The sequence below is a fragment of the Mercenaria mercenaria genome, chromosome 13, assembly GCF_021730395.1.
Source record: "Mercenaria mercenaria strain notata chromosome 13, MADL_Memer_1, whole genome shotgun sequence".
In the NCBI taxonomy this organism is placed as follows: domain Eukaryota; kingdom Metazoa; phylum Mollusca; class Bivalvia; order Venerida; family Veneridae; genus Mercenaria; species Mercenaria mercenaria.
In genome coordinates this window covers 48,366,401-48,382,737 of record NC_069373.1, presented here as the reverse complement: position 1 = coordinate 48,382,737, position 16,337 = coordinate 48,366,401, and the positions used below count along the sequence as shown (strand labels likewise).

The following is a 16,337-nucleotide window of genomic DNA, read 5'->3' as shown; positions in this document are numbered from 1 at the left end:
CCCGTAACGATTTTAGGGTCACTTTGTTAAAGGTCAAGGCCACAGGGGCCTGAACATGGAAAACCATTTCCAATCAATAACTTGAGAACCTCTCAACCCAGAATGTTGAAACTTCATAGGATGATTGTTCATGCAGAGTAAATGACCCCTATTGTTTTTGGGGTCATTCAGTTAAAGGTCAAGGTCACAGGGGCCTGAACATTGATAACCAGTTCCAATCAATAACTTGAGAACCACTTGGCCCAGAATGTTGAAACTTCATAGGATGATTGAACATGCAGAGTAGATGACCCCTATTGATTTTGGGGTCAGTCTATTAAAGGTCAAGGTCACAGTGGCCTGTTCATGTAAAATCATTTTTTGGAAATAACTTGAGAACCACTTGACCTACAATGTTGAAACTTAATAGGATGATTGGACATGTAGAGTAGATGACCCCTATTTATTTTGAGGTCACTTGTTCAAAGTTCAAGGTCACAGAAGCCTGAACAGTGACTTGAGAACCACTAAGCCAAGAGTGTTGAAATTTTGCGGGATGATTGGACATGCCAAGTAGATGATCCCTATTGCAGCCAACCATCAGTGTCTCTTTGACTTTCGCTCCTGACCCCTATTGACTTCTTGCCTATAGGACTTTGCATTTGGGGAGACATGCGCTTTTTTACAAAAGCATTTTCTAGTTTCATTTTCCTTTGATCATGGATTTAGTGCCAGCACCAGCTTGTTCACATTGAATAACAACTTACCCTCATGATCCAATATATAAAGGACAAATGATTTTTGATGTAACATCTGTAGTCAGTTCAAAAGAATTTTGGCCTTACCTGAAAATCAAAGTGATGACTTCTGTTTTATTAGTTGTAAAATGCTTTCCTTATTGAGACAGCTTGGCAGTGTGGTAAAGTAGAGACGGTGTAGATGATCCATATATTTGACTATTTCAGTGTGTGTCACAGTTCCCTGGAATACTTCCTGTTTTTGCAATCAGACAGTCACAGAGATACATTATTATACTTCTTATCACAAGACTTCTCAAGATGTCTGATGACAGGGTATATACATGCTTTTTTAAATTTTTATTCACAAATCATGCTTTACAAATCTTGCAATATAAATCTTACTTTACAAATCATGCTGCAAAATCTTGCTTTACAAATCTTACTTAAAAAATCATGCTCTTAAATATTGCTTTAAAGATTTTGCTTTACAAATTTTCATACACAAATCATCCTTTAAAAATCTTTATTAACAGTAAATATAATAATTCTTAGTTAACATTGGCTTCCTTCTTTTTTCCTGTCAAAGTTAAACTTAAATCAATTCTGCATGGTCATTTTCTTTTAAATTGACTAAAATTGCAAGAAAGAAGATAAAAGAAAAACATTTTTGTACCCCCTGACAACAAAGTTGTGTGGGGGGTGGGGTATACTGGTTTCAGGTTGTCTGTCTGGCTGTCTGTCTGTAGACGCAGTCTTGTGCGCACCATCTCTCCTTATCTCCTTGACAGAATTTAATGAAATTTCACACAAGTGATCAGTACCAACAGTAGTTGTGCATGGGGCATGTTAGGTTCTTTTAGAAAAAAAAATTGCAGAGTTATGGGACTTTGTTTTTTTTGTTACTGTACTATATACATGGACACAATCTTGTGCGCACCATCTCTCATTCCCTTGACACAATTTAATGAAACTTCACACAAGTGATCAGTACCAACAGCAGTTGTGCATGGGACATGTTAGGTTCTTTTAGAAAAAAATTTGCAGAGTTATGGGACTTTGTTTTTTTTGTTACTATACTATATACATAGACACAATCTTGTGCGCACCATCTCTCCTCATCCCCTTGACACAATTTAATGAAACTTCACACAAGTGATCAGTAACAACAGTAGTTGTGCATGGGGCATGTTAGGTTCTTTCAGAAAAAAAATTTGCAGGGTTATGGGACTTCGTTTTTTTGTTTCTATACTATATACATAGACACAATCTTGTGCGCACCATCTCTCCTCATCCCCTTGACACAATTTAATGAAACTTCACACAAGTGATCAGTAACAAAAGTAGTTGTGCATGGGGCATGTTAGGTTCTTTCAGCGACAAAAATTGCAGAGTTATGGGACTTTGTTTCTTGTTAACATACTATGTACATACAGTCTGCATATGCAATCTTGTGCGTGCCTAATCTACCAAACCCTTACACACAATTTAATGAAACTTCACACAATTGATCAGTACCAAACCTAGTTGTGCATACTGCATGTTACATTCTTTTAGATAAATATTCTGCATAGTTATGGGACTTTGTTTTTTGTTACTATACTGTATACATACAGTCTATATACATACAGTCCACATAATTATGCAATCTTGTGTGCGTCAAATTGCAATGTACTGTGTCAGTGCATGTGGAGGGTACATTCATCACCTTTAGTGATAACGCTAGTTTCCATTAGTCTTTGTATTAAAAGTTCTTAGTTCAAACTTAGAGAGTTTTTGGACATCCTAGACCTCAGTGTAAAAAGAGAATGAAATTATTTCATAAAGTAACAGATCATATATTTATGTATGAGTTTTCTTGTCCTTTTGCATTCTTGTAATATAAAAACTTCAAAGTTTTCACAGAATTCAAAAATTGTGACAGTTGTTTAATAGATAAGCTACTCAGCTGCTCAGTACAAAGGCTGCAGGTTTGATCCACAGTAGGGTCAGGTCTGTGTCTCTGTATTATATAACAGAGCCAACCTTTCACAGATATCTGACATTACTGAGATTTAAATAAGCTTCAACCTTTCTAAAAAAAATGAGTTGAAATAGATGGACGTAAACTATCATGTAAATAAATCTGTATTTTGTATATTTCAGTTCCGTGTCCATGCGTCCCACTATTATCCTCTGATGTGTGAAACTATGAACTATGACTTGAAACATGAACTTTGTTCCATTCTCAGAAAGTTTTTCATTCATGTTGGACATAAGTTTGGAATGATCCATCCTGATAGAACTACTTGATGATGTGTGTTGTGATATGATGTTTGATATGATACAGTATGATGTGATATGATTGTGTAATGTGTGGGACATGATGTATGATTTACAAACACAGGATTGATGCACAGTGAGATAATGCAATAGCTTTCACTATTACACAATGAAAGAACTGTTCACAGGGAGATTGTGAGATATCTTTCACTGTTATATCATGAAAGCAACTTTCACATTGAATAAAAGTCACTTCACTTTGAGGTAATTAACAACATATTTACTTTAAGAAAGTGAAAAAAATGTTAACAGTGGCAGTGAGATAATGAAAGTAATCTTCAGAGATCAAAAATTAAAGCAGTTTACACAAATGATAGCAGCCATCACAATATCAAAGGGAAGCCAGACTTCAGAATGGTTCAGCTTTTTCAACGAGTTACTTTAGTTTATTATGTAGATTCATGAAAAAATATACTTACTTTTTTTATTGATATTTTCCTTCTGGTCTGATGCTATTGTGAATTTAAGCCTGGTACCATTTGAATGAAAATGTGGTGTACCATGTCTGTAATTTAAGCCTGGTACCATTTGAATGAAAATGTGGTGTACCATGTCTGTTTTATGGTGTTTGCTTTGCTAGTTTGGTCATAGAAAGTATTGAGTGTGTAAGTGAAAATAGTGTATGCGTAGAATGTAAAGTTGTTTTATTTCTGATATCTTGAGAAAAAATGGGGTGCTTTAGTCTCTCAGTCCTTTACAAAGTACATGTATATCAAAACCGATATAGACTGTATTCCCATTTTGTAGCTAATTAGGAAATTTATTGCACACAGATTCAAAGGGTATTTTTCAAAAAAGAATTTTTTTTTCATTCAGTTGCACCTTGTAGATAGGTAATTTGTGTGTGTCCTCATGTTGAAAATGTTAATTATGCATAACTCTTTATTTGTAAACATTTTGAAAATGCCTTTGTAGTATATTTTCACACAGTTTTAAGGTCGTCAATTCAATTATACTGAGAAATAGATCTTAGATGTTTCTTAAGATATAAATATGTCAAAAAAGGGAATTACATTTTACAAGATAAAACATGTAATTTTGATGTAAGTTACCAGCTGGCACATTTTAGTGTGACAGTTTACGTTTATGACACACTCCATGTTTGTTGTTCCATCTCTAAGTCTTTCATATCAATCCAACATTGCTATTTGAGCAGGGGTTTAATATTTTTGGCTTTGTAGAAGTAGTAAAATTAGGTATTTTTAGTAACACCATTTGATGGAAAATACAAATACCTGGCATTTATATAGCGCAAAAATCATAAAATATTCTATTTTTCTTTACAGTTACATAACACATTCATTCAAAATATGAACAGGATTCTAGAACTTAGATTTAGACATATATAAATACTATTTTATACCACTACTGATATTTTGTATTTTAACAGGAGTTAAATTGACAGGTTTAGAACTATTACTCCTAGTAAATATCCCCAGTATTCATACGGTTCAACCGAACTAATCCTTTGCAGGATTTTCCATGAATTTTGGCTTTATTTTGCAAGATTCAAATGTAAACTATACATCATTCTAGAGTTCTCCAATGGGGGTTGTTCTTTATTTCTTTGCTTTATATCATTCTAAAGTTCTTAATGTATTGTTAATGGCACAAGAAGGATTTATTCAAGTTCTGCAAATATTATATAGGAGGGGGCTGTAACAATTTGTTCATCCGTCATCGTGCAATACATGCAAAATGTACCTGGCTTTCTTTTATTTGAGATTTTTATAGCACTGTAATTCTGTATTTAAAAAATCATAGTTTAAAACCTATCTGCTGCTGTATGTTTAAATGTTTTTAGTCATAACATGCAAAATTTGGAGCTCCTTGGCTGAGTGATAAAGATTGCTGACTACTAATGCATTACTTGGTCCTCACTGCTTTTGAAATGGTGTTTGGTTAATTGACTTTTTTTCCTGTGAGGAAGATATTGTAGCTGGCTTGTGGAAGGTTGGTACTTCAATCAGAGTACATACTCTTCCTGATATCATAGCATCTAAGGTTAAAGGTGGAAAGTCAATGTGAGCGTAAGTGCAGCAGACTAACACAGCAAACATGCACTAATAGCTCAAACAAAATCTGACTGGGCAACCTCTTAAAGCTTTTGCTTGTGTAATCTATCCTACATTCCATAGTTTGTAACTGGCATGATGTAAGTGTAGAACTTGTATATATGTAGAGGATGCTTGGTTCAGTGTATGATTGAAGTATCTTAAACAGAGTGGACACCAGATGCAAAAGTTTTTAAGAATGGCACAGTCAGTTGAAAATGTCTGCTCTTGTGTTCACGAGTGAATGTGTTTTTGAAAAGCAAGCAAATTTTCTTTCCATTTCATGTCTTTTCAGTTATTTATTCAATTTGCAATTCATTACAACTGAAAAATATATTTTATATTTCACTAAGTGAAAAATATCAAATCTATTGTTTACCAAGAAATTGCCAGAAATATTTCACTGTTATATTTCAATAATTCACTGCAAAAACATGCAGTAAAATCATTTATATATTTGGTTATTCTTCAGTTATTGCCTCCCACATAGCTTGGAAATGTTTTGCCATGTTAGATCAAAGTGTATGAATTCATAATTGTGATCATTTTGCAACATTCATAACCCCCATGCCTTTTTAGCTCACCTGTCACATAGTGACAAGGTGAGCTTTTATGATCACGCAGCATCCGTCATCCGTGCGTCCGTCCGTGCGTAAACTTTTCCTTGTGACATCCATAGAGGTCACATTTTTTGTGGGATCTTTATGAAAATTGGTCAGAATGTTCATCTTGATGATATCTAGGTCAAGTTCGAAACTGGGTCATGTGCCTTCAAAAACTAGGTCAGTAGGTCTAAAAATAGAAAAACCTTGTGACCTCTCTAGAGGCCATATATTTCACAAGATCTTCATGAAAATTGGTCAGAATGTTCACCTTGATGATATCTAGGTCAAGTTTGGAACTGGGTCACGTGCCTTCAAAAACTAGGTCAGTAGATCTAAAAATAGAAAAACCTTGTGACTTCTCTAGAGGCCATATATTTCATAAGAACTTCATGAAAATTGGTCAGAATGTTCACCTTGATGATATCTAGGTCAAGTTTGGAACTGGGTCACGTGCCTTCAAAAACTAGGTCAGTAGGTCTAAAAATAGAAAAACCTTGTGACCTCTCTAGAGGCCATATATTTCATGAGATCTTCATGAAAATTGGTCAGAATTTTCACCGTGATGATATCTAGGTCAAGTTTGAAAGTGGGTCACGTGCCATCAAAAACTAGGTCAGTAGATCAAATAATAGAAAAACCTTGTGACCTCTCTAAAGGCCATATTTTTTATGGGATCTGTATGAAAGTTGGTCTGAATGTTCATCTTGATGATATCTAGGTCAAGTTCGAAACAGGATCATGTGCGGTCAAAAACTAGGTCAGTAGGTCTAAAAATAGAAAAACCTTGTGACATCTCTAGAGGCCATATTTGTGAATGGATCTTCATGAAAATTGGTCAGAATGTTCATCTTGATGATATCTAGGTCTGGTTCGAAATTGGGTCACATGTCTTCAAAAAGTAGGTCAGTAGGTCAAATAATGACAAAACGTTGTGACCTCTCTAGAGGCCATATTTTTCATGGGATCTGTATGAAAGTTGGTCTGAATGTTTATCAACTGGGTCATGTGGGTAGAGGTGAGCGATTCAGGACCATCATGGTCCTCTTGTTTATAAGTATCTGATTTGGTGAGCATGTTTCTACTGCCTATGATTGTTACTTTGATAGCTATTTATAGACAGATGTATATTGGAGTAATCTTACTATTGGCCACAAAATCAAGTGGTGATACTCTAAGAGTTTGAAATAGCTATAGAATATAAAATGTGCATTACTGTTATATTAATATGTTCTGTTTTTTTATGTTTGTTCAGGACTAAGGATACTATACAGGTATGGCAGAATTAGAATTTCCTGTTGCTTTCATTTTTTATTTTTCTGATTATGAGGCTAGTGAAGCATTAGCATTTTGTCATGACAAAGAGTATGACATATTGGACTTATATCAGTTTGATCACAACCTTATTGGTTTTTATGTACATTCAGAGTTTGAATCATGCAGGGATTTTTGTTTGGACCACCATTTTCAAGTGGTTTGTTTTTCCATAAATCTTATGGTTCTTTAAACCTGTATATAGAGAATAAAAGGTTAGTGCCATAGATGGAGAAAGTTTATCTGGCTAGGTGGAGGACATCGGGTGAGCCGAAGATGAACCTGACAATGTCCGGAGCCGAGCCAGATAAACTTTCTCCATCTTAGGCACTAACCTTTTATTCTAATTATCTTGTCATTACTTCATTTTCCGATATATTGCAATAAATTTTAGAAAAATTAGTGTGCGACAACCGTTTAATGACGTCATATTCTTTATGACGTCACTTATGTAGTGACGTCATCACCAACACCGAAATGTGAATAAAATTGAAAAATAGCAATGACTTATTCGTTTTCGAATAAAAACTCATTATTTGACCACTCATTTTCTTAGTTAGGACAGTTCCAACTCAATGGTTATGGTTTCTATGCAAAATTTCTTATGACAACAATAACAGTCATAAGGTCACATGATCAACTGACCTGATGTCAACTGACGGTATATCAAGAAAAATATACGGCACCCTGATATCGGGTTGAAAATACTGCAATGGACAGGATAATATACAATTATCGACTTTTTCATAGGTTGATATCTGGATTTATCAACCCGAAAAGAGTTATATTCACTGAGCCGAAGCCGAAGGCGAGGTGAATATAACTTTTTGAGGGTTGATAAATCCTGATATCAACCTGTGAAAAAGTCAATAATTGTTTTATTACATAAATAAATGTATAGTCAGTCATGTTATTACAATTGTATCTTTAATAAAGAAATAAGAAATAAATTTAGATCAAATCAGGTTGATATTGGTTTTCCAAGCACCTACTTCGATCTATTTTTATTTTTGTACTATTTATAACCCAAGATAAGTAGATATGATATGTACTCATTACTTTTCGAACCGTTTTCAGCCAGTCAGAGAAAATTATCAGTAGCAATAAGGGAGCAAATTCTGATATTTTCATGAAGGCAGATTGGTCAATTATAATATTTCTATATCACCTTCAAATAAATGAATATCCTCTCCTTTAAAACTTATTAAGTTTTCTTTTTCTTTTGCAGGCAAACATACAAAATTATCTTTGGTAGGTGTTGTTAAAATTTCTTTCTTTTACTATTTTTGTGTTGTTTTTAACAATGCCTGGAGAAGGTTTTCCCTTTGGATATTTAGTTTTTTTTTCTGTTGAACTGTTCTACAAGTTTGTTAAACATTGTGAAAATAAGGCATACGATGTCAAATGTACAAACTGCTATATATACTTTTTTGATAGCAAAGAGTTCTACGAGATGATAGATTTCTGCCTTGATGAAGTAGATGCTTATATTATTGATGTTATAAATACTGCTGGTGCACAGTACAAGAAACTGAATTAATGATATTAGATACGTCCCATGCTTAATGTCATTAATTAACATCAGGACAGGTATTAAGGCCTTAGCAAGTAGTTATTGAGACATCACAAAATTTCGTGAAAGTATCTAGTTCACTGCTGAGCTGCGGCTCAAGAATTGCTTAAAATTTGCCAAAATGGCTGTTTTTTCTTTAGCTCACCCGAGCCAAAGGCTCATGGTGAGCTTTTGTGACCGCTCAGTGTCAGTCGTCAGTCGTCCGTCAACATTTTCTTAAAAAATCTTCTTGAAAACCACTCGGCAAAATTACACCAAACTTCACAGGAATGATCCTTGGGTGGTCCCCTTTCAAAATTGTTCAAAGAATTTAATTCCATGCAGAACTCTGGTTGCCATAGCAACCGAAAGGAAAAACTTAAAAAATCTTCTTGTCCAAAACCGCAAGGCATAGAGACTTGATATTTGGCATGTGACATCATTTTATGGTCCTCTATCAAGATTGTTCAAATTTTGCCCCTGGGGTGAAAAGAGGCCCCGCCCCGGGGGTCACAAGTTTTACATAGACTTATATAGCAAAAAACTTTAAAAATCTTCTTGTCTAAAACCACATGACCTAGGCCTTTGATATTTTGTATGTAGCATTGCCTTGTGGTCCTCTACCAAAATTGTTCAAATTATGCGCCTGGGGGTGAAAAGAGGCCCTGCCCCGGGGGGGTCCCATGTTTTACATAGACTTATATAGGAAAAAAAACTTTAAAAAAATCTTCTTGCCTGAAACTGCAAGGCCTAGGCTTTTGATATTAAGTATGTTGCCTTTCCTGGTGTTTCTCTACCAAAATTGTCCAAATTATATCCCTAGGGTGAAAAGAGGCCCTGCCCTTGGGGTACCAAGTTTAACATAGACTTATATAGGAAAAAAATTAAAGATCTTCTTGTCTTTAAGTTCAAGGCCTAGGCATTTGATATTTGGTATGTAACATTGCCTGTTGGATCTCTAACAAGTTTGTTCAAATTACGCCCCTGGGGTGAAAAGAGGCCCCGCCTTGGGGGTCACTTGTTATGATATGAGTTATATAGGAAAAAAATACTTCAAAAATTATCAGATCATATTTCCTAGACTGCTTAATTATAATTACCTGATGACCCAAGTGATTAGGGATCACTTGACTGTGACCTTGACCTACTGACCTACTTTCTTGTTTTTTAAGATACAGCCTTGAAATTTGGATGACATGTACAGTTTTGCACACCAGTCTTAAAACTGTCTTTCAGTGACCATGAATATGACCTACTGACCTACTTTCTAATATTTTAGCGTCAGTTTGCCGTTTGAAACATGTGGCTCATATTACTCAGGTGAGCGATTCAGGGTCACCATGACCCTCTTGTTGGTTTAGGTACAGAATAGTCTTAATAATTTATTATACGCCCGAAGGGACGTATTATGTTATGACGCTGGTGTCCATCTGTCCGTTAGCAATTTTGTGTCCGCTCTGTAACTCTTGAACCCCTTGAAGGATTTCAAGGAAACTTGACACAAATGTTCACCACACCAAGATGATGTGCAGAGCATATGTTTTGGGTGTCTCGCTTAAAGTTCAAGGTCACACTTAGTAGTCAAAGGTCATATCAGTTTGTTTCATGTCCGCTCTGTAACTCTTTAACCCCTTGAAGGGTTTCAAAAAAACTTGACACAAATGTTCACCACGCCAAGACGACGTGCAGAGCGCATGTTCCGGACGACTCGCTTCAAGGTCAAGGTCACACTTAGGGGACAAAAGTCATATCAGTTTGTTTTGTGTCCGCTCTGTAACTCTTGAACTGCTGGAAGGATTTCAAAGAAACTTGGCAGAAATGTTCACCACACTGAGATGATGTGCAGAGCGCATGTTCCGGTTGACTCGCTTCAAGGTCAAGGTCACGCTTAAGGGTCAAAGGTCATATATGACTTTGCTTTGTGTATATTGCTGTGCATTGCAGAGCTCTTGTTTTTACTTTGCAGATTTCTTTTTTGTACTTACAATATTTTTTTTGAATTACTTCCCTTTTATGTTACTATAAATAGCTTATTTTGAAACTTTTATTATTGGCCTTAGGGAAAAACCAATACCACTTTTCTGTGGTACAACATGGATGGTACTTCCAATTTTTAGGTCTATTTTTACATACCCGTACCTGATAAGGATTTTTTTGTAGATTTTGAATATTTTTTTTGTGGACTTAGATTTGTTTTTTGAAGTTTTGCTTTTGTTGTTCCCGTCCTTTGGGCTACAACAGTCAAGTTCTTAAAATTTTGCTCCCATCTTATGATGTAAGCCTTCGAGCGTATATTGCCCCGCTTGGCGGCGCTCTTGTTTTGCATAGTATCTGGCAAAAATCAATGTTTTATTCAGGTCTGCCAACTGTTAATTGCCAAATTTATGGGGGGAAAAATAATTTGATGATTTGTTTATGTTAAAACAAACACAGTAGTGGTAAAATCAGAATCATATTACTTGTTATACGTCCAAAGGTATGTATTATGTTATACCCCCGGTGTCTGTCCGTCCGTCCGTTAGCAATTTTGTGTCCGCTCTGTAGCTCTTGAACCCCTTGAAGGATTTCGAAGAAACTTGACACAAATGTTAACCACATCGAGATGATGTGCAGAGTGTATGTTTCGGATGGCTTGCTTCAAGGTCAAGGTCACACTTGGGGGTCAAAGATCATGAGTTTGTTTGGTGTCCGCTCTGTAACTCTTGAACTGCTTGAAGGATTTCAAAGAAACTTGGCACAAATACACACCACATCGAGACGATGTGCAGAGCACATGTTACAGATGGCTTGCTTCAAGGTCAAGGTCATTCTTAGGGGTCAAAGGTCATATGACGTTGTTTCGTATGTATATTGCTCTGCATTGCGGTGTTCTTATTTTTATTTCGCAGATCACTTTTTTGTTCACTTACAATAAAAAAAATTTTGAATTACTTCCCTTTTATGTTACTATAAATAGCTTATTTTGTAACTTTTTTATTATTGGCCGTAGGGAAAAACCGAAACCACTTTTTTGTGGTACAACGTGGATGGTACATCCGATTTTTGGGAAAAAAAATTGGAATTTCTTCCCCTTGTTGTTCCAGTCCTTTAGGCTTCAACAGTCATCTTTTTAAATTTTGCTCCCATTCTATGATATAACCCTTTGGGCCTATATTGCCCCCACTTGTTGGAGCTCTTGTTTATTATTTGGCTTCAGTTGTACATGAATAAGCGGATACTATTCGTTATATATTTTTAACATCTTGGTGCTGATAACATGTTATTAGATATGCGGTTTATGTAATTGTAACATAAATACAGCATCTTAAACACTGATTTAGAGTAGTTTTTATGTATTTGTAAGAGAGGTATTTAGATACATGACATTAAAAATTCAAAACCAACCCCACCATTTAAAATCTTTTTTTTCTCTATTAACAGGATGATGCATTGTCTATATGCAAATAGCTAGCTAATATAGATGTATGATAAGATAACTGCACTTTAGAGAACTTTGTAATATAATTAAATGAAAATTGTTTCAGTATTTCATCCATGATTCCAAGGGAAAATACAATAATTTTGACAATAACCAGTAGTATTTTTCTACTTTCCTTATATAGGTAGATGATGTGACATCTAGAAATAGTGAAATGGTTTGTTGTTTTTTGAATATTTGAAGTACATGTGTATCATAAAAATGACCAGGCAAAGCAGAAATAGGTCTAGTATTTAATGTGATGTATGGGAGGAAAATGATTTGACACTATCATCACTTACATCCAACCATACACTAACATAACAAAGATATTCTAACAGAAGTGTAAATTGTCATATCCAAGTACTGGTGTTTCTCATGTTTAGTAAAATTGAAGAAGTATATTTTTATTAACAGAAAAATGTAGATTTAAACAGTAAAATAAACAAGAATTCTAAGACCCATTTTTTTTAGCATGGCTATTTAATCAGCTCACCTGAGCACAAAGTGCTCAAGGTGAGTTTTTGTGATCACTCTTTGTCCGTCGTCCATCGTGTGTGCGTCGTCAACAGTTGACTTTAAAAGACATCTCCTCTAAAACCACTGAATGGATTTTGATGAAACTTGGCAGGGATGTTCTTTGGATGGTCCTCTAATAAAGTTGTTCGAACAGTTCTGCTAAAGGGGCTGCCAGGGCTAAAAATAGAAAAAAAATTCAAACGACATCTCCTTAACCGATGGTCTGATTTTGAAATAATTACACAATAATGTTCCTTGTGTCACCCCCTACCAAGTTTGTTCACATTATTCTGATTCATCAAAAAATATGGCCGCCAGGGGGCATGGTAATTTTTCAATATATGTATATAGCAGAAACTTTAAAATTCTTCATGTGTGAAACTGTTTGCCCGATTTAGAAATAATTTTACCCAAATGGCCCTTGTGTGACCCTCTACCAGGACGGTTCAAATTATTCTGATTCGTCAAAAAACATGGCCGACAGAGAGCATGGTCACTTATCCCCTATATGTATATAATGGAAACTTGGTGTGAAACAGTTGGCCTGATTTTGAAATGATTTTACACAAATGGTCCTTTTGTGACCCTCTACCAAGATTGTTCAAATTATTTTGATTCTTCAAAAAACATGGGCGCCAGAGGGAGTGGTTAATTTTCCCTATATGTATGTAGTGGAAACTTTAAAAATCTTCTTGTGTGAAACTGTTGGCCTGATTTTGAAATAATTTTACACAAATGGTCCTTTTGTGACCCTCTACCAAGGTTGTTCAAGTTATTTTGATTCGTAAAAAAACATGGCCGCCATGGGGCGTGGTCACTTTTCCCTATATGTATATAGTGGAAACTTTAAAAATCTTCTTGTGTGAAACTGTTGGCCTGATTTTGAAATAATTTAACAAATGGTCCTTTTGTGACCCTCTACCAAGATTGTTCAAATAATTTCTATTTGTGAAAAAACATGGCAGCCACAGGGCGTGTTCACTTTTCCCTATATGTATATAGTGGAAACTTTAAAAATCTTGTGTGAAACTGTTTGCCTAATTTTGAAATAATTTTACACAAATAGTCCTTGTGTGACCCTCTACCAAGATTTTAAAATTATTCTGATTCATCAAAAAACATGGCTGTCAGAGGGTGTGGTCACTTTTCCCTATATGTATATAGTGGAAAGTTTAAAAATCTTCTTGTATGAAACTGTTGGCCCGATGTTGAAATAATTTTACTCAAATGGTCCTTGTTTGACCCATTTTGATTCGTCAAAAAACTTGGCAGCTAGAGGGCTTGGTCACTTTTCCATAATGTATAAAGCCTCTTATACAGGTGAGCACTTTAGGGTCAATGACCCTCTTGTTTTAAAAAATAGGGCAAGATCTCTGATCATCAGTGTAACTGGAGATTTCCACATATTTTGTTGAGACTGGTTTTATCTTCTAATGTCTTGCTATCATCTGTGCGAGGGGAACTTCACTATTTTGTTCAGTCAAACGTAATAAAAAGTATGACACACAATACAGATGATAAAAATATCTGACCAGTGAGCAGATTGATTACACAGACATGTATAAGTCATTGTTTGTCTGAACCTAATCATGTTGTTAATCATGTGTACACTTTTTTATGTTTGTTTTACTGTATAAGTGTTTACTTACAGAACTGTATACCAAACAAGATTTTCATTGTCAAATAATGGAGAACAAAACAAAGTGAAAAATAGTTCATTTTTACTTAGCATGTGGTTATAAATATTCGTGGGTATTCCGTACATGTCTCGCAAAGTCTGTAACAATGAATCAAAGATGCAAAATTTTATTTACTATTCTGCTGTTAATTTGATTAACACTCGCTTGCATACATTAAAAAAATTGAATTAACGTATGGCAGATAATAGTTTAAATGAGGCATTAACATCATTTTCAGGTAAATGCTTCAGTATTGTTTTAGTATTCTTTGGGTAAATGATAAAATATAAATTAAAATAAAATTTAAATGTATGTTTTATGGTTAGGTTGTTGTCAGAAGTTCTTTGCATTTATTTGTATTTTGTTATTGCAGAAAGCTTTATGAATAATTTGGGCATTTTTTAGCAGTTTCATATGGGGAAGGTCCATCCTCCTGCATCAACATTTTTACTTTAAACATCTCTGAAATAACTGGTTGGAATAACACCAAACTTGGTTAGTAGCATCCTGGCATGGACCTCCCGCAGGTTTGTTTAAATGATTTATATTTTGGTGCTGCAAGAGCTGAAATTAAAAAAAAAATGTTCAAACAACATTTCTTCCCAAACGGATGGTCAGATTTTGAAATAATTTCACACATGGTCCGTATGTCACCCTCTATCAAGATTGTTCAAATTATACAGACTCGTCAAAAAACATGACAGCCAGGGGGCGTGGTCACTTTTCCCTGAATATACATATATAGTGGAAATCAAAATAATTCTTTGAAACTGCTGGCCGTATTTAAAAAAAAAACCACACACACAGATGGTCCTTGTTTGACCCTCAACCAAGATTGTTCAAATTATTCTGATTGGTCAAAAAACATGGTTGCCATGGGCATGGTCACTTTTATGTATATGGTGGACTTTAAAAATCTTGTTTGCAAATGCTAGCCCAATTTTAAAATAATTTTTAATTTCTTTATTTGTTTTTTTTTTTGTTTGTTTTGTTTTTTTCTTATTTAATTTGTTTTGGGATATATTTTCAAGAGCAATATTGTAGTTCTGTAAATCAGGTATGCTATGAAAAGAGGACTTAATTCTTTTTGATTTTGAATGCAATTGTGAATTCTAATCAGATTATCATTTCTTAATATTAATTTAGAAAAAAACACATTTTATATGATAGTTGAAGGGCCCAAAAAGTATATGTTTTCCATAATTTTACTTATTTTCATCATTTGTCCATTGTAACCATTTTGCCTTATTACCACTCTGAATGTCACAATAATGTGAAAATGGGTCATGTGGAACAAAAAATTAAGTAAGCTTGTTTCTTGTGATACACAGGCAAGTGAATCCTAGGTGAGTGATATAGGGCCTTTATGTCCCACTTGTTTTTCTGAAGTACTGATAGAATTTGCAATTGTTTACATGTTTAGTTGTAATTAAAGTTCTTTTATACTTAACCATGTCTTGTTGGCTTTTTCCCAAAGATGACAGGAATGAAGTGACTTAAACATACTAGTCATAATTGTCCCTCGCCTTTTTTGCAGAAAAATAGGGGGGGTCATAGAAATAGGCTGAATCCTTCCATCACATTTTGTGTCAGGTTTATAACTCGGCCACCCATGAAGGGATTGTGAAAAACTTGGCATAATTGTTCAACATTATGAGGCAACAGGTCATGCTCAAGACCTAGACCCCTAGGTCCACGTTATGGTGACATTTAGAGGTCAAAGGTCAAATTCAAGAATGACTTTGTCAAGAGCATTTCTTCCTCATCCATTAAGGGATTTTGAAATAACTTGGCACAAATGTTCACCAGCATTAGGCACCCTTGTTAGCTCACCTGTCACATAGTGATAGGGTGAGCTTTTGTGATTACCCATTGTCCGTAGTCCGTCCTCAATTTCTTGTGAACACTCTAAAGCCCACATTTTTGACTGTATCTTCATGAAACTTGTTCAGAATGTAAAAAGGGGGCCTCCACGGCCGAGTGGTTAAGGTCGCTGACTTGAAATCACTTGCCCCTCATCGATGTGGGTACGGGGCGTTGAATACTTCATGCTGGCTTACGGAAGGTCGGTGGTTCTACCCGGGTGCCTGCTCGTAATGAAATAATGCACGGAGGGGCACCT

At 35.1% G+C, this 16,337-nt stretch overlaps 1 protein-coding gene across 2 annotated transcripts in view; it reads left to right on the top strand.

Moving 5' to 3' along the window:
• Positions 1-12,694, top strand: part of LOC123529636 (uncharacterized) — a 65,308-nt gene extending 52,614 nt beyond the window's left edge. For both annotated transcript variants that reach the window (XM_045310036.2, XM_045310035.2), the window contains exons 5-6: positions 945-1,052; positions 2,862-12,694. In XM_045310036.2, the coding sequence (XP_045165971.2) occupies positions 945-1,052; positions 2,862-2,895 (142 nt within the window). In that variant the 3' untranslated portion in view covers positions 2,896-12,694. The remainder of the gene's footprint in view (positions 1-944; positions 1,053-2,861) is intronic.
• Positions 12,695-16,337: the final 3,643 nt, after the last annotated feature.